This window comes from Nomascus leucogenys, chromosome 9 (genome assembly GCF_006542625.1).
Source record: "Nomascus leucogenys isolate Asia chromosome 9, Asia_NLE_v1, whole genome shotgun sequence".
NCBI classification, from domain to species: domain Eukaryota; kingdom Metazoa; phylum Chordata; class Mammalia; order Primates; family Hylobatidae; genus Nomascus; species Nomascus leucogenys.
In genome coordinates this window covers 96789106-96811635 of record NC_044389.1, presented here as the reverse complement: position 1 = coordinate 96811635, position 22530 = coordinate 96789106, and the positions used below count along the sequence as shown (strand labels likewise).

The 22530-nt window shown below is 40.3% G+C and overlaps 1 protein-coding gene and 1 long non-coding RNA gene across 3 annotated transcripts in view; one reads left to right on the top strand and one right to left on the bottom strand.

The window, feature by feature from the left end:
* The window catches only part of CACNB2 (calcium voltage-gated channel auxiliary subunit beta 2), a 140230-nt gene that overhangs the window by 91209 nt on the left and 26491 nt on the right, over positions 1–22530 (top strand). Inside the window, exons 3-6 of one of the 2 annotated variants that reach the window (XM_030819234.1) lie at positions 4979–5101; positions 7378–7514; positions 13026–13102; positions 21345–21364. In XM_030819234.1, the coding sequence (XP_030675094.1) occupies positions 4979–5101; positions 7378–7514; positions 13026–13102; positions 21345–21364 (357 nt within the window). Of the gene's footprint in view, positions 1–4978; positions 5102–7377; positions 7515–13025; positions 13103–21069; positions 21204–21344; positions 21365–22530 lie in introns of both variants that reach the window. The other variant, XM_030819232.1, reaches the window with a different exon arrangement.
* The window catches only part of LOC115836729, a 25278-nt gene continuing 22683 nt past the window's right edge, over positions 19936–22530 (bottom strand). Inside the window, exon 3 of the long non-coding RNA XR_004031756.1 lies at positions 19936–20488. This is a non-coding gene — a long non-coding RNA (uncharacterized LOC115836729). The remainder of the gene's footprint in view (positions 20489–22530) is intronic.

Genomic DNA, 22530 nt, shown 5'->3' with positions numbered 1-22530 from the left:
TTAAAAAAAAAATTACAACAATAAGAATGATAAACATAAAAAGCAATAAAATTGAATAACTATTTGCATAGCGTTTACCTTGTATTAGGTATTATAAGTCATCTAGAGATAAAGCATACAGAGTATGTGTGCAGATATGTGCAAATAGTACGGCATTTTTTTGTTTGTTTGAGATGGAGTCTCCCTCTGTTGCCCAGGCTGGAGTGCAGTGGCACAATCTCGGCTCACTGCAGCCTCCACCTCCTAGGTTCAAGCAATTCTCCTGCCTCAGCCTCCTGAGTAGCTGGGGTTACAGGTCTGTGCCACCCCACCTGGCTAATTTCTGTATTTTTAGTAGAGACAGGGTTTCTCCATGTTGGTCAGGCTGGTCTCAAACTCCTGATCTTGTGATCCACCCACCTCTGCCTCCCAAAGTGCTGGGATTACAGGCCTGAGCCACTGCACCCGGCCAAGTACACTGTTTTATATCAAGGACTTGAACATCTATAGATTTTGAGGGTCCTGGAAACAATATCATGGCAGATATCAAGGGATGACTATTTACACAATACTAGCCTAGCCTGGTGCAATCCGTTTTCTGTAATCTCGTTACCTTAAAGAATGGTGTTCTTACCCTTGTTTTAGCCATGTGAAAATATGCTCAATGAGACTAAAGAATTTGCCCAGGCCACTCACCTAATAAATGGGAGAATCAACATCCAAATCCAAGTCCACTTAAAACCCCTTGTTCTTGAACCCATACGAATGAAATTAATATGGAGAATACCTTCCACGTTGTAGACACACTGGAAGCTGAAGTGAGACCAGGGAATCAGAAGTGACATTGTCACTGGCCTCTTTGGTTTAACATCCTGGGGTCTTTTATCTTGGCTACATCTGTCTCCCACATCCCTTGACTGTACTCTAATCTAATTTTAGAAATACAGTTCCTGAAGTAAAGATATTGAGGAATAGGTATCTGCTGCTCTTCTTTCCTACTTCCATAAAGCTAATTCCCATATAAACCACATCTAATGGTAGCATCGTTGGTTACAGGAGGTGAGGCAAGAAAGGAGGCACGTTCCAACTTAACATCTTAATCTAAGAGCATAAAATTATTACCTATGGTCTCTGGAATTATACACAAATTTCCACCACCACTTTAATTTCTTTTTCCTTTTTCAGTCCCCTCTTTCTGCTACTCAGATGATTGAAAAGTGATAAAAAGTTGGTAAAAGTCATAAGATTTTCTATGGGGTCTTCCGTCGAGTCAGGCATTAAAAATGTGTCTTACATTGATGAAAAACTATATGTGATGCTTAAACTCCGTATCTTCCAAGGAATAAAAGAAAAATCTGAAAGAAGTGAAAGACCATGCTAGGATTTTTTTTTTAATCTTGGAGCTATACTTTTGTGATCAGAAACTTTTCTGAATAATGGATGGATCTATTCATGGAAATTGTATTTCTAGTGGTAAAACTGAGTTTGATGAAGACTACGTCCTTGGGAGGCTGAGGCGGAAGGATTACTTGAGACCAGGAGTTTGAGACCAGCCTGGGCAACACAGCAATACCCTGTCTCTAAAAGGTTTTTTTAAAAAAATAAAATGTAAAAACTTTAAAATATTTTTCAGATTACATCTCACTAAAAAGTGCATCTTGCTTTAGTGCTGGGTACAGTATAAAACAGTGTGGCCCATTTGGACAGTAGTTTAGAATAAAAATTTAAAAGTCTTAATAACTCATGTCTGACACATGCTACCTCTGGGACTCCATCCTAAGAAAAGAATTCTTGGTAGAAAGAGGCTTTTGTACAAAGATTTTTCAAAGCAGAATATTTTTCATATTGAATAATGTTGTGCACCTAAGTATCAAAGAAGGGTGAATGGTGAATGGTTGAGGTAGTCTTTTTTTTTTTTTTTTTTTTAGATGGAGTCTCACTCTGTCACCCAGGCTGGAGTGCAGTGGCTCAGTGATCTTTGCTCACTGCAGCCTCTGCCTCCCGGGTTCAAGTGATTCTCCTGCCTCAGCCTCCCGAGTAGCTGGGATTACAGGCATGCGCCACCACGCCTGACTAATTTTGTATTTTTAGTAGAGATGGGGTTTCTCCATATTGGTCAGGCTGGTCTCAAACTCCCAATCTCAGGTGATCCTCCCACCTCGGCCTCCCAAAGTGCTGGGATTACAGGCATGAGCCATCGCGCTTGGCCAAAATATATTTTTAAAAGTATAAAAACTGTGTGTGTGTGTGTATAAGAGATGAGGTCTTACTTTGTTGCCCAGGCTGGTCTCAAACTCCTGGGCTCAAGTGATGCTCCCACCATGCCCTCCCTAAGTGCTGGGATTTACAGGCATGAGCCACGGCACCTGGCCTTTTTAAAAAATATATATTTTTTGTTTTTTCATTTCTTTATGTTTAATATTGGATGAAATGCAGTATATTATGATTGTAGCTCTGGAAGTAAACTTTATATATTTAAGAAAATTTCTAGAAAAAAATAGAAACATCATACTATCAAGGATTGTGTTTCAGTGGTACAGGTATAGGCGCCATTTATTTATGTGTATTTTTAATTCCCATAATTCCACACAAGAAGCAGGATCCCTGGTATCATTAAAAATTATAGTGGATGTCATTCAAGACCAGCCTGGCCAATATGGTGAAACCCCATCTCTACTAAAAATACAAAAATTAGCCAGGCATGGTGGCGGGTGCCTGTAGTCCCAGCTACTCAGGAGGCTACGGTAGAAGAATCACTTGAACCCGGAAGGCAGAGGTTGCAGTGAGCTGGGATTGCACCACTGTACTCCAGCCTGGGCGTCACAGTGAGACTCAGTCGCAAAAAAAAAAAAAAAAAAATTACAGTGGATGTCAGTAACTGGCTTCCAAATATTTAACCCCACCCCGTGTCTATTGTGCCTGTATCCAGAATTTGGTTCTCCTTTCCCAGTCTGCAAATTGTGACTAGACCATAGTAACATCAGGGCTCTTAACTCAGTCTTAACCCAGACAAGAGTCAGGTAGAACAAATTAACTTTGGAAAATTTGGAAATAAAAATGGGTTCTCTTTACTCCAACTCCCCCGTGTCTTCTCTGGCAAGTCCAGGTAGAGAGCTCATTGAGTAGGGAGAAACTCTTCCCTCCTCCTGAGAGGTCGAAATAATTTTTTTAAAGAATAGGTTAAGCTGGATGCGGTGGCTCATGCCTATTATCCCAGCACTTTGGGAGGCCGAGGCAGGCAGATCACCTGAGTTCAGGAGTTCAAGACCAGCCTGACCAATATGATGAAACCCCATCTCTATTAAAAATACAAAAAATTAGCTGGGCGTGGTGGCGGGCGCCTGTAATCCCAGCAATTGGGGAGGCTGAGGCAGGAGAACCGCTTGAATGCAGGAGGCGGAAGTTGCAGTAAGCCGAGATCATGCCATTGCTCTCCAGCCTGGGCAACAAGAGTGAAACTCCACCTCAAAAAAAAAAAAAAAAAAAAAAAGAAAGAAAAAAGTAAGTTAAAAGGAAAAAAGGAATATCACATGAAAAACTATGTTACTTTGTATATATCATGTATATAAGAAATATATAGAAGAGGCCAGGCACAGTGGCTCGTGCCTGTAATCCCAGCACTTTGGGAGGCTGAGGTGGGCAGATCACCCAAGGTCAGGAGTTCGAGACCAGCCTGGCCAACACAGTGAAACCCTGTCTCTACTAAAAATACAAAAAATTAGCTGGGCGTGGTGGGTCACGCCTATAATCCCAGCTACTCAGGAGGCTGAAGCAAGAGAATCAATTGAACTCCAGAGGAGGAGGTTGCAGTGAGCTGAAATTGCACCACTGCACTCCAGCCTGGGCTAGAGAGTGAGACTCTATCAAAAAAAAAAAAAAAAAAAAAAGAGAGAAATATACAGAAGCAATCCACTTGCCCATAATGGGAAGGAAAAACACCACCACTTAGAACAATACCATTTTCACCATTTCTGAGCTTACCTGTTTCTTCCATCTTGTGGATAAATAGGTATTAGCTAAAGAGAGAATAAATGTTAATCTGTGAATTCTTTTGGTTTGATTTGTTTTTTTCTGTTTTTTTTTGAGACAGGGACTGACTTTGTCCCCCAGGCTGGAGTGCAGTCGCGTGATCACGGCTCACTGCAGCCTAGACCCCCTGGGCTTAAGTGATCCTCTTGCCTTAGACTGCCAAGTTGTTGGAAGTAGAGGTGCCTGCCACCACACCTAGCTAATTTTCATTTTTGATTTTTAGTGAGAAGAGGTCTTGCTATGTTGCCCAGGCTGATCTTGAACTCCTAGGGTCAAGCAATCCTCTTGCATTGGCCTCACAAAATGCTGGGATTACAGGCATGAGCCACCACTCCTGGCCCTTTATCTGTAAAATTTCAAAGCATCAAATAAGGAAAGAGAGCTTAATTAATATCTTTAGTAGTTGAACAAACTCAGGGAGGAGAAATAATAGAAGAAAAAGCCATTACTTTCATAATTCGTTGCAGCCATGAATAAAAGTTGCTATAGTTGTAGCATATTTTCCCTGGCTCTTTTTTCATTCAATGATTGTACCTTTCGGAATTATGTCATTAATGATTAATTAATTAAAGTAGGTGTTTGGGGTAGCAGGGCAGTGACTAAGTCCTTTCCACTGAAACCGAAGAACTGGACGTTTTATTCATGTTTGTGTTTCCTGATTTACAGTTGCTACAAGCGCCAATGTTGAAAACACATATTTCCGTGGCTCTTCTTCACCTTCATTACTTGTAGTGCTTTCGAAGAGAACAATGGCCTTTTTCTAGTTCGGAAATGGGTGTTGTGTAGCTCAGAGCTAGGAGATTTCAAGTGTTTTGAATATGAACAAGCTGTTTTGTGATAAAGAACCAGTGCAGAGGGGAAACCAACAATGATTACAGTAGTTATTTAGTATGTCTTTGTATTTGAGGGGAAAAGGAGGGACACTGTTGTTTTGCTCTTATTTTTTTCCCTCTTCCTTTTCCCACTTTAGACAAAGCCCGTTGCATTTGCGGTTCGGACAAATGTCAGCTACAGTGCGGCCCATGAAGATGATGTTCCAGTGCCTGGCATGGCCATCTCATTCGAAGCAAAAGATTTTCTGCATGTTAAGGAAGTAAGGAGAATAATTTCATTTTCTAACAGCGTAATGTTTCACCTTGACATACCATTTCTTATTTCCTATTCATATGCCGTTTCTGTGAAGTAGCATTGCACATCGCTGCAGTTGTATAACATACATACTAAATCTATGGCTCTCAACCTCTGCTAATATAAATGTATCTTTTAAAATGGAAAGAAGTCACAGGCCTCTTGCAATAACTTCAGCGCTCCCTGGGGCTCTGTGGCCCAGAAATTGGGAACTGCTAGAGTAGATGATCCTTTTTTATGCTTAACCTGTACTTCTTTTTTTTTAATGTTTCACCTTGACTAGGTGTAGTTTTGCCTGATGCCTGAAGTCTAGCCATCTGGGGAGGGTTTAATAATAATATCTAGAAGTCATGACTCTTCTCTCTGCTGACAGTGTCTACATTCAAACTACTGATGCCCTTTTTCCTCCTTAAATGCTAAATTTCTGCAGTGGATGAGAGAATGGTAAGAATTGACATCAACAAGGTAACAAAGAGGTATCAGGAAAAGTCCTTTTCCTACACACTGAATGTCTCCACCTTCTAGTGAGCAATGACCCAACCTGCAAATTGGAAACTTTCATCCTTAATTAAAGTTTATTTGGAGTCAGCATTTATCAAATGCCTGCCTTGTGGAACACTGTGTAAACTGACCAGAAATTTCCCCTGTAGAATATTCTCAGTGTGTGATCCTGAGGTTTTTCTTGGACCTGAAGGAATTTATACTTGGAGCTCTTCCATCTAGGGTATAATATGTCATAGGAAGCATGTGTAAATTCAAACTCTTCACTGCACTAAAGGCTGTCAGCAAAGGAGTTGATAACTGCCAATTAAAAGAACCTAGGGCTGGGCCTGGTGGCTCATGCCTGTAATCCCAACACTTTGGGAGGCCGAGGCGGGCGGATCACAAGGTCAGGAGATCAAGACCATCCTGGCCAACATGATGAACCCTGTCTCCACTAAAAATACAAAAATTATCTGGGTGTAGTGGCACATGCCTGTAATCCCAGCTACTCGAGAGGCTGAGGCAGGAGAATAGCTTGAACCAGCGAGTCGGAGGTTGCAGTGAGCCGAGATTGTGGCACTGCACCCGAGCCTGGTGACAGAGCGAGATTCTGTCTCCAAAAAAAAAGAACCTAGAAGCCTGGGTACTATGGCTCATGCTTATAATTCAAGCACTTTGGAAGGCCGAGGAAGGCAGATCTCTTGAGCCCAGGAGTTTGAGACCAGCCTGGGCAACAGGATAAAACCCCATCTCTACAAAAAAAAAAAATTAGCCAGGTGTGGTGGCACACACTGGTAGTCCTGGCTACGCACGAGTCCAGTGGATTGATTGAGCCTGGGAATTCAAGACAGGAGTGAGCCAGGATCGTGTCACTGCACTCCAGCCTGGGCAACAGAGCGAGACCCTGTCTCTTGAAAATAAAAGAGCCTAGAGAATTGAGAGCCTACCATTTCGGTAACCTCTGAAAAGAGATGTCAAATACTGGCTAGGTGGGAACAATAGAAAAAGTTATCAGAAGTGATGCTGTGCCTAGAATCTCACTTTACACCAGGAAGTTAGATTATTATGGGGTCTCTTCTTGATGATTGATGCTGAAAGGGGGATCTTTCCATCATGAAAGGAAAAGAAAAACAGAATGTATATTCTTCTTCGAAGTGTTCAAGGACAGATTTATTCAATCGCAGAAAATGAAGGCAAATCACAAAGATTTAAGATACATATTCCACCTGCAAAAGATAAATTGTCAACATCACACAAGTAGAGAAATCATCTGTGAACATCGCATTGTGTAATTATAAAACTGTTTGCACAAAGGTAAATTGTCCTGTGATGTGAAATATTTAAGGTACACTTCAATATTTATCTCTTTCTCTCTTTCTTCCAATTGGTCTGATTATATAAGGGGAAGATTTCTGTAACAATGCTTCCTAAAGATCTCTTGGTAGGATGGGCTGTTATTCTTTGAACCCAGAGAGCTTATCCCTTACTCATGGTGACAGCAGCTGCTGCAGCAGAATTCAGGCTGGTCCTACGGCAGCACCAGGACAGACAAGGAATGCAGAGCCCTTGATAGATTGCTGAGGACACTAAAAGCATTTCTTACATGTGAAACCCATGAGCCAAAGGGTTTCTTGAATGATAATACTTAAGGCATAGTTAATTGTCATTGCCATATTTCTGTCTACTGAAAATAGTGTGGAAGAACAAGGATTTGACCTTCTGTGCACTGATTTTTAATGCTTTTGATTTTGTGTTTAGAAATTTAACAATGACTGGTGGATAGGGCGATTGGTAAAAGAAGGCTGTGAAATCGGATTCATTCCAAGCCCAGTCAAACTAGAAAACATGAGGCTGCAGCATGAACAGAGAGCCAAGCAAGGGAAATTCTACTCCAGGTATGAGGCAGATGTCAAGTGTTTGCATAAAACTTAGATTATACCACTATCTGTGTACTGTTGTCTGCTGTATTCTATATCCTTTATTATGTATTAGCAAGGAGGCTGGTGATACGGTTTATTGATAGCATCACAAATCTTGCATTGTCCTGCATTTAAAAAACTTCAATCCAGCACCTGATTTTCATCCTATTTGGGAAAGTATCAAATTATTATCATTAATGAAAAGAGCTAAGGTCATAGAGTATTAAATTCAGGCTCCAGTGCAGAGGAAAATCTGAAACCGTAATCATTTACTGAAAAATAGTCTGGCACATCATAGCCCTGGTGACTAATCCCACTGTCTGCAGCTGCCTGGTATGGCTGGGAGATGTTTGAGAGATGACAGTCTCAGACGTCATCAGGAAATGGCAGCTCTTGTCATCCGTTAGTTTCATTTTCACCTGAGAAACTCAATTTTCAGTTCTACCCACTGTTAAGCACTTAAAGAGAAGCGAAGTATGAAACAAGTTAAAACTGCCTGTGCAGATGGCAATCAGATGAGTTATGTAAGAAGCTGGGGCTGAATAATCCCTCCTAGGATTCGTGAGGTTGTCTGTCCCTCTGTAAAAGAATCACTAGAAAGGCTTCTCGTACATGTACTGAATTTTCCATGGAATCACATGCAGACGGGTCTAAGGACGCAGCATGCCTCTCCCGATGTGAAAGGATGGGACATGGGCAAGGCCTTTCTTAAATATGAATCGCTGGATTTCTCTTTTCTCCATCTTATATCTTATTTGTTTATCTAAGATGCAAATCCCTTTGTCAGTGATAATACTTTAATGTGAGCAAGTATTTTTTTCAAGTGTCAGCAGGTGAGTGAAACAGATTATGCTTTGTGGTTTGGAACACCCATCCTCATTAACTGGCTTTTTATAATTGTCAAGTTCATTTAGTTCAGATGGATTCCTCTGTGTTTTGAGACCTCCACCCCAGAATTGACTTTCATTAATTCCTGGGTTACTGAGAGCACTCGGATGGTGAGATGCATTCAGTCATATAAAAGTAGAGGCACGCATAGAAAAGAACAAAGATTGGCTGGGCACGGTGGCTCATGCCTGTAATCCCAGCACTGGGAGGCCGAGGCAAACGGATCACCTGAGGTCAGGAGTTCAAGACGAGCCTGGCCAACATGGTGAAACCCCATCTCTACTAAAAATACAAAAATTAGCTGGGCATGGTGGCGGGCGCCTGTAATCCTAGCTACTCGGGAGGCTGAGGCAGGAGAACTACTTGAATCCAGGAGGTGGAGGTTGCAGTGAGCCCAGATTCGTGCCACTGCACTCCAGCCTGGGCGAGAGAGTGAGACTCTATCTCAAAAAAAAAAGAACAGGATCATGTCTTTTGCAGCAACATGGATGGAACTGGAGGCCATTATCCCAAGCAAACTGACACAGGAATAGAATACCAAATACAGGGGCCGGGTGCGGTGGCTCACACCCATAATCCCAGCACTTCGGGAGGCTGAGGCGGGCAAATCACAAGGTTAAGAGATTGAGACCATCCTGGGCAACATGGTGAAACCCCGTCTCTACTAAAAAAAAAAAAAAAAAAAAAAAAATACAAAAATTAGCTGGGTGTGGTGGTGCGCATGTGTAGTCCCAGCTACTCGAGAAGCTGAGGCAGGAGAATCGCTTGAACCCGGGAGGCAGAGGTTGAAGTGAGCCAAGATCGCGCCATTGCACTCCAGCCTGGTGACAGAGCAAGAGTCCATCTCAAAAAAAAAAAAAAAAAAAATACCACGTGTTTTTACTTATAAGTGAGAGCTAAACATTGAGAACATACAGACAGACACCAGGAAGGGAACATAAGACGCTGGCGACTACTTGAGAGTGGAGGATGGGAGGAGGGTGAGGATCAGAAAAACCACCTCCTGGGGCATTATGTTCATTATCTGGGTGACAAAATAATCTGTACACCAAACCCCTGTGACATGCAGTTTACCTGTGTAAAAACCTGGACATGTACCCCGAAACTAAAAGTAAAAAAAGAAAAAAAAGTTGCCTGTGAAGATAACCCTCTTAGGATTAAAATACTTTACTCTGAGTTATCATTATCATTAGCAGCAGTAAATTATTCATTAGACCAACATATATATAATGCATATTTTGATATGCAATATTAAATATTAAACTTTTGTTGAAAATGCATTTCTTAATGAGAAAAAAAGTAGAGACATGTAGATGAACAGCGCATGTGCATTTTGCCTGCAGGGTGTTTGAAGACCCGACAGTATTCTTTCAATCCTTAATGTTCCATTGGCCTTATTTTGTGTTTTCCTACCCTCTGTACTGAAAATGGTATCATAATACTAGTTAATAAAACCTTATGGCCAGGCACGGTGGCCCATGCCTGTAATCCCAGCACTTTGGGAGGCCAAAGCAGGTGGATTGCTTGAGGCCAGGAGTTCAAGACCAGCCTGGCCAATATGGTGAAACCCCATCTCAACTAAAAATACAAAACTAGCTGGGCATGGTGGCGCACACCTGTAACCCCAGCTACTCCGGAGCCTGACGTATGAGAATCACTTCAACTTGGAAGGCGGAGGTTGCAGTGAGCCGAGATCATGTTCCAACCTGGGTGACAGTGAAACTCTGTCTGAAAAAACAAACAAAAAAAGAATCACCTTATATGGAAAAACTGTGTTTTAATAGGGTGTAGACATTGCTCCTATCAACTAGGTAGTATATAGTTTGTTGAGGTTTGAAGTTATCCCAGCTGGGGGGCGTTTTGTTTTTAGTTAGGACAATTCAGCATTTTTCAGAATTTTCTTGTTAAATCACTTGAGAAAGGGGTTCCAAGATGAAATAAATTTAGGATAGTTCTAGGTAATAGAAAGTTACTTTAGGATTTGTTATAGCCTTTTAATGTCATCACGTACACTGTGAATCTCTGGTGGAATGGGAATTGTTTTAAGTATAGTATTTACTAAAATTGCTTTCTCATAAAAACTCCTCTGGTTCATGTCTTAGGAATAGTGTTTTGTAGAATGCATTTTGGAAAATTTGGGATGGATTTTTGCCAAGGCAGGCTTGTGTGTCTTTCTTTGCCTCTTCATATAAAAACTGAGAAATGAGAACAACTTCAAAGGGAGTAGAAATTTTTCCCAAAATTGTTACAGAAATGTAGTCTCCTGTGTCTCCCAGATGGGCTTGCCTAGGCTAACATTAGTGCTCCAGTCATCTTTATAAGGACCTGTGGGAGCAGTGGGTATTAGATCTTACAGGTCACAGGTGAGAAAACAGGTTAAGAGAAGTTAGGGAACTTGACCGAGGTCGCAGAGCTAGTACGCGTCAGAACCAAGATGGCAGCCTGACCTCCATGCTGTACAGACTTCCATGCTGTACTGCAGATTAAGGAGCCAGGTCTTGCCGCACAGCAAGCCCAGGACAAATGGTGATTGCCATCTGTTATTATTTACTTTATTAGATATGTTGTTTTGCTCTTGCATTTTTTTCCCTTAGGACTCTGAGTTATCCGTATTTGAGGGAATGCAACATCTCAGAACTTACTCCAGAGAACTAGATGACCTTTTCTTACAGCCATATATCTTTTCCTTTGATTTTCTTCATTTTATTTTGGCCCAAAATTTTGCCTAAGTATGTGAAAATACTTTTACTTGCTTTCATAGGTTTTTACATTTCTCTGTGTGTGTGTGTGTGTGTGTGTGTGTGTGTGTGTGACAGAGCTTCGCTCTGTCACCCAGGCTGGAGTGCAGTGGCACAACATCGGCTCACTGCAACTTCCGCCTCCCTGGTTCAAGCGATTCTCCTGCCTCAGCCTCCCAAGTAGCTGGGGTTCCAGGCACGCGCCACCACGCCCAGCTAATTTTTGTATTTTTAGTAGAGACAGGGTTTCACCGTGTTGGCCAGGCTGGTCTCAAACTCCCGATCTCAGGTGATCCACCCACCTTGGCCTCCCAGAGTGTTGGGATTACAGGCGTGAGCCACTGTGCCCGGCCTCTCCTAACATTTTAAATGTAGTTTTGTTTTGAGGACATAACCAGAATCTGGCAGTCTTTAAAAACTCTGATACAGAAATTATAAAAATTGACAGAACTCAATGGAAATGGAATTGGGGTCCAGTAGAATTAAAAGTCAAGGACAAATCTGCATCCTGGTCATTGTCACCATTTGCAGTATTTGTTACAATTTTACATAACTCAAATAATATTTTGGCTGTTACTAAATTTCAAAGGGAATATAAAACCCATGAACTTAAACTGAAATTAGACTTAATACTTTAGAAAAAAAAAAAAAAACTTCTGGGGAAAAAAATGTTTTGGTCTTGGTAATAGGTCCTTGTATAACTGCCAGAAACTGCTTCTATAAATATCACTTGTCATTAATTTCACATACTGTCTGATGCCCTTATTAAATGTATTTAAGTATCTCTTAAGAACCTTAAAAAGATATACAACCCTCCTGCTAATTGCCTAATAAAGTTTTTGATGTTTATGCATTAAAATGCTAGAACAGTAGCAATAACATTCAGCCTGTTACTGATACTTTAATAAAACTTTTATTTCCATATTAATATTTACATAAGTAAATATTGCCCTTTGATGCATAAACACTGTAGCAAATTCTTTCAACTAGACCCTGGCTCGGCCATAATAATGAACATTAGGCAGTGAGATCATTTTGCCCAAATGTAAAATGTTCTTCTCATCTTCATCTGAGAGAGGGGTCATTCAGTAACATGTTATTTAGCATGCCAGTAGGCTGGTGAAAAACACAAATGCTGTTGTTCTAATATTAAGTCCAATGTTTCTGAGACACTGAAGTATATCTTATATCAAACTTTCGAATTTGGTAGTTCGGAAATGTATGATCTTCAAATCATTCCTAAATTAACCACGTTTCATTCTCCATGTGAGTCATGCTTGAGAAGTATTCTGGGTACTATCTGATGGCTACATCATATCATATTCTGTTTAGTCGTGTTCCTTCATGTGTCTTTTAGTGGTTGGCAAGTTTTCCTATGCTCTGTTGTTCTTTGATAGATTGCTCATAAAAGCATGAGTGCTTTCAATCTTCGCGTACTATTAATAAAACCAGCCTAAAACAGAGGAGCTGCAACCAAACAAGAAGGAAATATTAGTCTTGGGTGTTAGCCTTAAGGTTCTATGCATCGCCTCTGAGGGTCTCTAAAATAAAAAGTAAAATAAATCTGTGCTGTTTCGCTGTCTGTGATCTGGGCAAGTAACTTGGGAGCTGCAGAAATTACACTGGTTCTCTTCCATTCTCTCAGGGCCTTTTAAAATTAAACCTTGAATTTGAAATCAGAGACCATCATGTGGCTATTTCAAATACTCCAGGAATCTCCACTGGGAAATATTGTTTTCCTCCTTAAATGAAAGATAAATTTAAAGTTGAATAAAAACATAATTATGTTTACTGAATAATATAAATGTTTGAGGATGTGAAATAAGTGTCAGATTTAATAGGAATTTTTGCTTTACTACAGTAAATCAGGAGGAAATTCATCATCCAGTTTGGGTGACATAGTACCTAGTTCCAGAAAATCAACACCTCCATCGTCTGGTAAGTAGGTGATAAATGCTGAATAATACATACTGCATTTCATGCTTTCCCCAGCCCTATCCAGTTTTGTGAATTTACATATACACTCAATCACTATGTTAACCCTACAGAGGTTAAAAGGAATCAGAAGAGAGCATGCCCTTTTGGAGTTACAAACAATATGGGGAAATGTTTTTTTCTGGCTGGAAAAAAAAGTATGTCAAAGTGTTTATTCTACATTGCTGTAGATGATCAAAATGATTAATGTATTTAACTTTTTTTTTTTTTTTGAGACAGAGTCTTGCTCTGTTGCCCAGGCTGGAGTGCAGTGGCACGATCTCGGCTCACTGCACCTCTGCCTCCAGGGCTCAAATGATCCTCTCACCTCCGCTTCCCAAGTAGCTGGGACTACAGGTGCACACCACCATGCCTGGCTAATTTTTGTATTTTTTGTAGAGATGGAGTTTCACAGTGTTGCCCACGCTGGTCTCGAACTCCTGAGTTCAAGTGATCCACCTGCTTCAGCCTCCCAAAGTGCTGGGTTTACAGGTGTGAGCCACTGCACCCAGCCATATTTAATCTTTAATCCCTACTTCCTGTCATGGTGCTTGTCATGGGCAGTAAATGGGTGAATACTTGCCAACAACCATAGCACAATGTGAGATATAACCTTAACATTACATAGAAGGATGAAAACTTTAGAAAGGTAAGGAACAGAGAGTAAAGTGAAGATAGAGGATTGGCCTGCCATGGGCTCTATCAGAAAAGTTCTGTGGAAGACACAGACAAGAAGTATAGAAAAAAGATGAAAATGTGTGTGGGAAGAGTAATTACTGTTTTCTTTCCAAAGCAGTGGGTTCATCCTAATGGTTGCTGGATAAAATAAAGCACACCTACTTAAATTTGAATTTCAGATAAACCATAATTTACTAGTTTAAGTACATATCGCATGGGGCATACTTACACTAAAAATGTATGGAACATACTTATACTAAAACATTGTTTAAAATTCAAATTTATATTGCATTTATATTTGCTAAATCTGGGAAGTCTCTTATTCTGTGTAGTACATGGACTTCTATATAGACAGGAGACTAATGATTTGAATTGCAAAAAAAGCACATGATCAGTATCTTAGTTTGCTAAGAGAATTGTAATTGGGAGTCACAGTAAGATTGTAAAGGTTGACTGCCAGGGTGTTTCAGCAAAATAATACTGCGTGTGATTTCTAGAAAGCTGGAAATGGGAAGAGATAAAAAAACAGAGAGTTGTACAACTATGCAGAAATCAAGGAACTAGTCACACAGTGACTGATGTGCTTTAAGGACAAGATTTCTCTATTACTAATAATCAGCTTTATTCCTGAATGGTGGTGGCCTTTAGAGACCAATCAGGGACTTCTTAGCAAAAACTATAGGATTTTTTTTTTTAAGAGAAGGGGTTTCACTATGTTGCCCAGGCTGGTCTTGAAACTCCTGGGTTCAAGGGATCCTCCTCCTCAGCCTCCCAAACTGCTGGGATGACAGGCGTGAGCCACCATGCCCAGCCATTGGCAAACTAAGATACTGATTATGGGCTTTTTTTGCAATTCAAACCATTGTTCTCCTGTTTATATAGAATTCCAAGTTCTACACAGAATATAGGACTTTTTAAGTGAGCAAAATCTGAGCACAATAAATGAATTGCTTAGGAAGCAAATTAATTTCAAAAACTATCTACTTGTAACTTGAAGCAAGCAATTCTAAGATGCTCAAAATTAAGTAAAATAGTATGCATGAAATGAAAATGAAAGCCCCTGTGGGTATTATGTGAAGCTTATACCTTCCCTTGATAATTACGGAGCCCCTGAATCCACAGAGGAAGGGAGGCCTATCCTGCTCCTTCTCAAATGTGTGAAGTTGCAGGGATTCCTACATAAACCTTATATTCTTCTTATATATCTCAAAGATGATTTCAGTGATTTCTAGGGACTGCTACTAGGCTCTTAAAGTGGAAAAAGACTGTGTCACCTTGCGATAAAGCAGCAGTTCTGCCTGCAAATGTCAGCCTCACTTCTTTCTATATACCAGAAAAATTCTTCCATTCCCTCCAGCCATATTGTAGCCCTCCAGTGGTTTTGGCAACACAGATGCTCCCCCACTTATGATAGAGTTACACCTCACTAAACCCGTCATAAATAGAAAATATTGTAACTCAAAATGCACTTAACATGTGGACAGACCCAGTAAAAAGTCCTAAGTTGAACCATCGTAAAGTTCAGACCTTGACTTCTGATGAGGTTATGTCCTGAAAAATTCATAATAAACTTGCACAATCTTAACTTGAACCAGTGTATGTCAAGGACCGTCTGTGTAGTGAAAGGACATGCATGCGTTTTGAAGAACAACTTAGTATACATGTAAAATAACATTCCATTTTGTAGGCAGATGTTTGACATTACTAAAAGTAAAGTTCCATGAAGACTAATATTTAAAAAGGTGATTTAAATGTTCACCAAGGTTTTGTAGAGATACACCAACTTTCAAGTGACTTTTCTGGTGACTGAGTCACTTGGAGCTATAACCAACTACAAAAGGTATAATAAGCATATTAGAACTCTGAGACAATTTTTATATTAATAGCTCAACTGATTTAAAGGAAAATTTCAGAAAGCTCTAAAGAGAAGTTCTCCAAATCCACCTCCAGGCACAACTGCTCCAATTATCAAGTGTGGATGGGCCTGCAATGATCATTTTCATCTTGTTTCCAAAGGTCCCATCTATTATTCTCCTCCCTCATTGCCAGACCAAAGAATATAAGTATCTGCCTAAAGTATATATGCTTGGATGCTGTCAAGAACTTGGAAAATTTCCCACTTGACATCTGGGCATTGGTGTCATAGCCAGTTGCAGAACACATACATCGCACCCACACACACGTGTGTACATATGTCTCAACCCCAAGCTCTGCTTAACTTGACCCAAGCCTTTAACACAAAAACTTAAATTTCAAAAAGATGTTCTGGTTGCTGTGGCTTACACCCATAATCCCAGCACTTTGGGAGGCTGAGGCAGGAGGATCACTTGAGCCCAGGAGTTCAAGACCAGCCTGGACAACGTAGTGAGACCCCATTTCTAAACAAACAAAAAAATTAGCTGGGTATGGTGGTGTACACCTGTAGTCCCAGCTACTTGGGAGGCTGAGGTAGGAGGTTCGCTTGAGTCCAGGAGGTTGAGGCTGCAGTGAGCCATGATTATGTCACTGCACTGCAGCCTGGGCCACAGAGGGAGACCCTGTCTCAAATAAATAGATAGACAGACAGACAGAAAAAATGTTCCCAAGGCTCTCTATCACTAATAATAATATATGCATGCCAATGAGGAAGAATGAGACTTCTCAAATATATGAAAGCAGTTCTTTCCAAGTAAATACTAATGTCTGCTAAAGTATGGAAATACAAGTATGAAGTTTAAAAAGAGTAACATCTCTCATTAAAAGGAGAACCATCTGAGTCTAATAAAATATATGTAGCTGAACAGATTTGAAAATCCTTCTTAACTGCCTTGGTAAGTTTCTTTAATATGTTTTGAAAGTGACCACGTTTCAGAATTCTACATATTTCAGAATGAACTCAGATGTTTTTAGACCTGAGTTAACAAAATGTCAGAACTAGTACATTATAGAAAGTTCTCAATTTGGGATTTACAGCCGTCATGTCCAGATACAGGTAAATTTCAAACCTGACTCAGGCTATGTGTGTGGAAAGCCAAACACCTGGGCAACGTTGCAGCCAAAGATGTACATGTTTCCACTCTTTCTTTATTTTTTTTTTGAGATGGAGTCTCACTGTCACCCAGGGTGGAGTGCAGTGGCACAATCTCAGCTCACTGCAACCTCCACCTCCCAGGTTCAAGTGATTCTCCCACCTCAGTGTCCCAAATAGTTGAGATTACAGGCACTGGCCACCACACCTGGCTAATTTTTGTATTGTTAGTAGAGACGGGGTTTTACCATGTTGGCCAGGCTGGTCTCGAACTCCTGACATCAGGTGATCCGCCCACCATAGCCTCCCAAACTGCTGGGATTACAGGCATGAGCCACCATGCCCAGCCTCACTCTTTTTTTTTTTTTTTTTGAGGTGGAGTCTCGCTCTGTCGCCCAGGCTGGAGTGCAGTGGCGTGATCTCGGCTCATTCTCCTGCCTCAGCCTCCCGAGTAGCTGGGACTACAGGCGCCCGCCACTGCGCCCAGCTAATTTTTTGTATTTTTAGTAGAGACGGGGTTTCACCGTAGTCTTGATCTCCTGACCTCGTGATCCACCCGCCTCGGCCTCCCAAAGTGCTGGGATTACAGGTGTGAGCCACCGCGCCCGGCTCACTCTTTCTTTAAGAAACAAAAATACACCTGATGATCACAGGAGGCTAGATTCAATGGCCAAATCACAAAATCCAACTCATGAACTTGACCATCCAAGGGTCCTGTAAATTCTGACATCCAACTGGTTATCTTCATTTTAGAAAAGCCCTCAAAGGGTACTGTCCCTTGAATGTGGTCTTTATAAGCCCAATAAAAGATGAGAAAGATAAAACATGTGGGAATTTACCACCAGCAAGGAAACTCTTGATTTTGGTTAACATGTATTGTAGGAATAATGAAATCCTGACCCAGATCTTGTCCTTCACATCCAGGAAAGCGCTAACAACATGCTGCTTAAGTTGAGATTCAAGGAAAACCATTCCTGAAGACTTTGCTGAGACTCTTTCCTGGCTTATGCCATTCAATAAGCCCCATAAGGAAACTTTCACATATGAGCAAAGGATTAGCTATAGGATGGTATAAAAGTCAGCATTGGATAAAGCCCTAGGCACATTTTATGTTTTCTCTACATACCACATGCTAAACCTTTTAGCACATCAGTATGCATAGATACGGCAAAGAGGAAGACATACTTACTATGTTAAGTCTACCTATTTGGAATTAATTCAGTCCATTATTACCTTCTTTTGATAGAAAATCATACCTCCTGCATTATGCAAGCAATAGCTGATTATTTGTAATAGTGTACAAACAATGGCAGGTATTCACTCCATCACAGGTTTCCTACCTCATCAAATGAAAAGGAATAATTAAATAAGAGATCCTAGTTTTCAAAAGCCTGGCTCATTTAATATTCATAACAACTTCAAAACTGAAAAATAATGTAATGCCTGTCAGATGATCTTCCATCCTTTGAAAAGGTTAGCAGAAGCTGCTGTGAGCAGTTCAGCTTGTGTATCACAGGGAATGGTAGCTGTATTGTAACATTAAGCTGTCTGTTATTTCAAACTGGTAATTTGTTCCTTCCTTCAATCTAAATGTACTGTGGTTTTTGTTAGAGAGCTAACATGTATAATATGACGCTTTCCTGGGGTGAGTAAATTTTTTTTCTTCTCCTTGACTGATTCTTAACCATAGAATAATTTTCTAGCTAGCCCAGCTCTACGATGTCATCCTGACTCCTGACACCAAGGACATGACCCCACTCAGGGTGTGAAGGGAACTGAAAGAGGGCACCCAGATTGAAAAGGGACTTCGCCTGGATGGGCAGTGTGGTATAGGGATGGTTGCAGACTCACTTAGGTGGGCAGTGTAGTATACGGAGGGCTATAGACTGACTTATGCAGGAGGAGTAGGTCTGAATCCTGACTGCTGAGTTTTTGCCAAGAACAAGTCCCTTAAATTTTGAGTTTTTTAATCTTAAAAATAGGAGCCTTGAAGTTCATCTTTATTTCCATCTCTGATTCTGCAGTTGATAAAATTCTGTAGCTATTTTGATTGCATGTGGAAGCATTTTGTAAAATTTGAAGTGAGATTATGCATCTTTTTTTCTTGTAACACTTTTTAAGTACTATATTTTCAGGTGGAACGATGGGAAAAGTAAAAGCAGGTCAAGCAACAAAGCTAAACCCTTCATTTTACAGATGAGGAAACCAGCGGCATATCCTCGTGGGTCCTTGTGCCCTTCCACTCTGCCTGTTTTGTTAAACCCAGTGGCTTTGCATAAGTCACCAGAAGTCTTCCAATGTCATTTTATTAGACTGATTTCATTCGGATATCTTGGGACCCAGTGTTTTCTCGTTAGTCTTCATCAGCCTAAAATCATTTTAATCATGACCTTCCCGGAGCCCTGCCTGAATCACTGGCCTTGTGTATGACTCCTTTGCATTGACCGGATTGAGAATTTTCCATTCTCTCTTTCCCTCAAATGTCTGTCGCAATTTTCGTGAAACTTTTCACACTGTCCTTATTTTTACACAAAATCTGCAAAAAGAAAAATCTTTTTTTTTTGCACGTTGCATTGTTGGTGCAAATGTAATTGCGGTTTTGGACCATGGATTTTAAATCAGAACTAGGCCTAAATACATCTTTATTAATCAAAATAGGAAACATTACAATCAACACATTTTTGCCAATGAGAAATAAGTTTGTTTATTCCTGTAGCATAAAACTCCGTGCTTTGGGATTCAGCAAACTCTTGGAAAGCACTTTCTTCATCCTGCTGGTTGTGGAAGCATTTTCTCTGCAAAAAGTTGTCGAGATACTTGAAGAAGTGGTAGTCAGTTGGCGAGAGGTCATGTGAATATGACGGATGAGGCAAAACTTCGTAGCCCAATTCATTCAACTTTTGAAGCGCCAGTTGTGTGATGTGCAGCTGGGCGTTGTCATGGAGAGGAATTGGGCCCTTTCTGTTGACCGATGCCGGCTGCAGGCATTGCAGTTTTCAGTTGCATCTCATCAATCTGCTGAGCATACTTCTCAGATGTAACGTTTTTGCTGGGATTCAGAAAGCTATAGTGGATCAGACCAGCAGCAGCCCACCAAACAGTGACCAGGACCTTTTTTTTTTTTTTGCAAGTTTGACTTTGGAGCTTCTCAGTCCAACAGCTGAGCTGGTTGTCACTGATTGTCATATAAAATTCAGTTTTCGTCGCACGTCACAATCCGACCGAGAAATGGTTCACTGTTATTGCATAGAATAAGAGAAGACGACGCTTCCACACAACAATTTTTTTTTTGCTCGGCTCATGAGGCACCCACTTAGCGAGTTTTTTCACCTTTCCAATTTGCTTCAAATGCAGAACGACTGTAGAATGGTTGATGTTGAATTCTTCAGCAACTTCTCGTGTAGTCGTAAGACAATCAGTTTGATGACTGCTCTCAAGTAGTCGTTGTCAACTTCCAATGGTCAGCCACTATGCTCCTCATCTTCAAGGCCCTTGTCTCCTTTGCAAAGCTTCTTGAACCACCACTGCACTGTACGTTCATTAGCAGTTCCTGGGCCAAATGCATTGTTGATATTGCAAGTTGTCTCCACTGCTTTACGACCTATTTTGAACTCGAATAAGAAAGTCACTCAAATTCGCTTTTTGTCTGACATCATTTCCATAGTCTAAAATAAACATAAACAGCAAGTAATAAGTCATTAGCAAAAACGCATAAAGCGAGAAATGCCCATTAAAATGATATATAACATAACCACATTTATTTAAGAATGTATTCCAATATCAAATGGCAAATTCCAACAGTGCAAAAACCGCAATTAACTTTTGCATTCACCTATAATAAAGGTTTTCAAAGTAGTTGTTATCTCAAAGCTGGTTTAAGATATTGTAAGATATGAAGTCAAATGTTCTGTACTGCACTTTTATACAGTTGATACAGAGAAAATCAACATTATATTTGAAACTACAGATTTAAAATGTTTCTCTGAAAATATTCAAGAGGTCTAGTATGAAACTGATTCATTCAAGCAAAAATATTATAAGTTTATCTTTCAGTTTCATTAGATTTGATTACCTTGCATTCTTAACATGCTTTACCTTTAAATTTAATTTTCTTTGCGTACTGTGTTGAGCACTCATGATAGTTTTTTTTACTATGGTTAGTTTTATTTGCTTTCATTTTATTTTCTTTATAACCTATTTTTCCTCTCCTGTCCACCTGATTTTTGAATTGTTTGTCTGTATATAGCTATAGACATAGATGCTACTGGCTTAGATGCAGAAGAAAATGATATTCCAGCAAACCACCGCTCCCCTAAACCCAGTGCAAACAGTGTAACGTCACCCCACTCCAAAGAGAAAAGAATGCCCTTCTTTAAGAAGGTAACATTAACTTCCAAGCTCCCATTGTCCACCTGCTCAACTGCACTGCGTCACATTTCTAGTCCTGTTGACTGTCTGCGTCCTTTGACAAGCCAATAACGTGCATGCTCTGTTATTTGTTTCTTTTCCATGCTGCTGTAGCTAAGCAGAAGCAGAAATCGGTAAGTATACATTGACATAAGCTGTGTTTATCCTGCCACTGGCATCATTAGCATTAATTCCCACAGTTGTATTAAATACAATCATTTCTGTCCCAAGCAAAGAACCTATCAACAGCTAATTGAGTTCATGCATTTCAAACCAACTAAATTCAGGGAGTGACCTGTTAAAACACCATTACAGTACTTATCCTTTTTGATGGAATAATATCTACCACCAAGGGAATTTGTTTCAACATTCAAGATGTCAAACACCGACAGCTCCATATAATGCACCTAAATTGTGCATGCTTGTTCTGTCTGTCTCTTTCTTTTATCCAGAAATTTAACTTATGATCAAACATATTAAAGCAGTTGTTAAATTCTGACTTATGATATCCAGATACATAGCTTGTACTAAAAAAAAAAAAAGTATTCAAGTTTTAATTTAGTCAGTATTTAAACTTCTAATCCACTAGGTGCAAAATCTGCAGATGAACAAGACCAGTGGAAAACTGCAGGCTTGTTTTGGCGGTTTACTGTGAGTTTTTCCTATTGTCATATATAAATATTCTCCCGATGTTCTTGCCTTCTCCATCAGTCAGATTTTAGCATCTCACCCATTGGACAGTGCAGCCGGTGGTCATGCGTACAGCCTTTGCCATTGGCCATCCAAGATGCTACACAGTGAGGCTGCTTGTCCCCTAAATGAAAACGGTAGGGTATTCCTGAACTCTTGTTACTTCAGACAAAGCCTGTTTCCTCTCACCCATTTTGTAGCCTTAAAGCATTATTTTTTAAGGACCACTACCCTTCCCACAAATTTCCCTTTTTTTTTTCCCTGTTTTACCCATCAGTTTCCACAGCTACCATGCTGTCTTTTAGAGTCATACTAATGTTGCCAAATGTGGCAAAACCATGGATATATTCTCACATGCAGATGTGATGTCAAGTCTATCTATCCTCTGCCCCCAAACTCTCCACATAATGAACACTTTTCCTCTGCAAACAAGTATTTTGGTTTGTGGAGGAACTCAACTCATTAATGAGGTGTCAGATACTGAACTGTAAAGTTGGCTTTTTTTAAATCAATTATGATTACTTTAATAAGGGAAAACTTCAGCACTCCCGGCAAACATTGCAACACTTGGATTTTTATGTTAACATAGCCTCAGCTTGATGTTCACCCA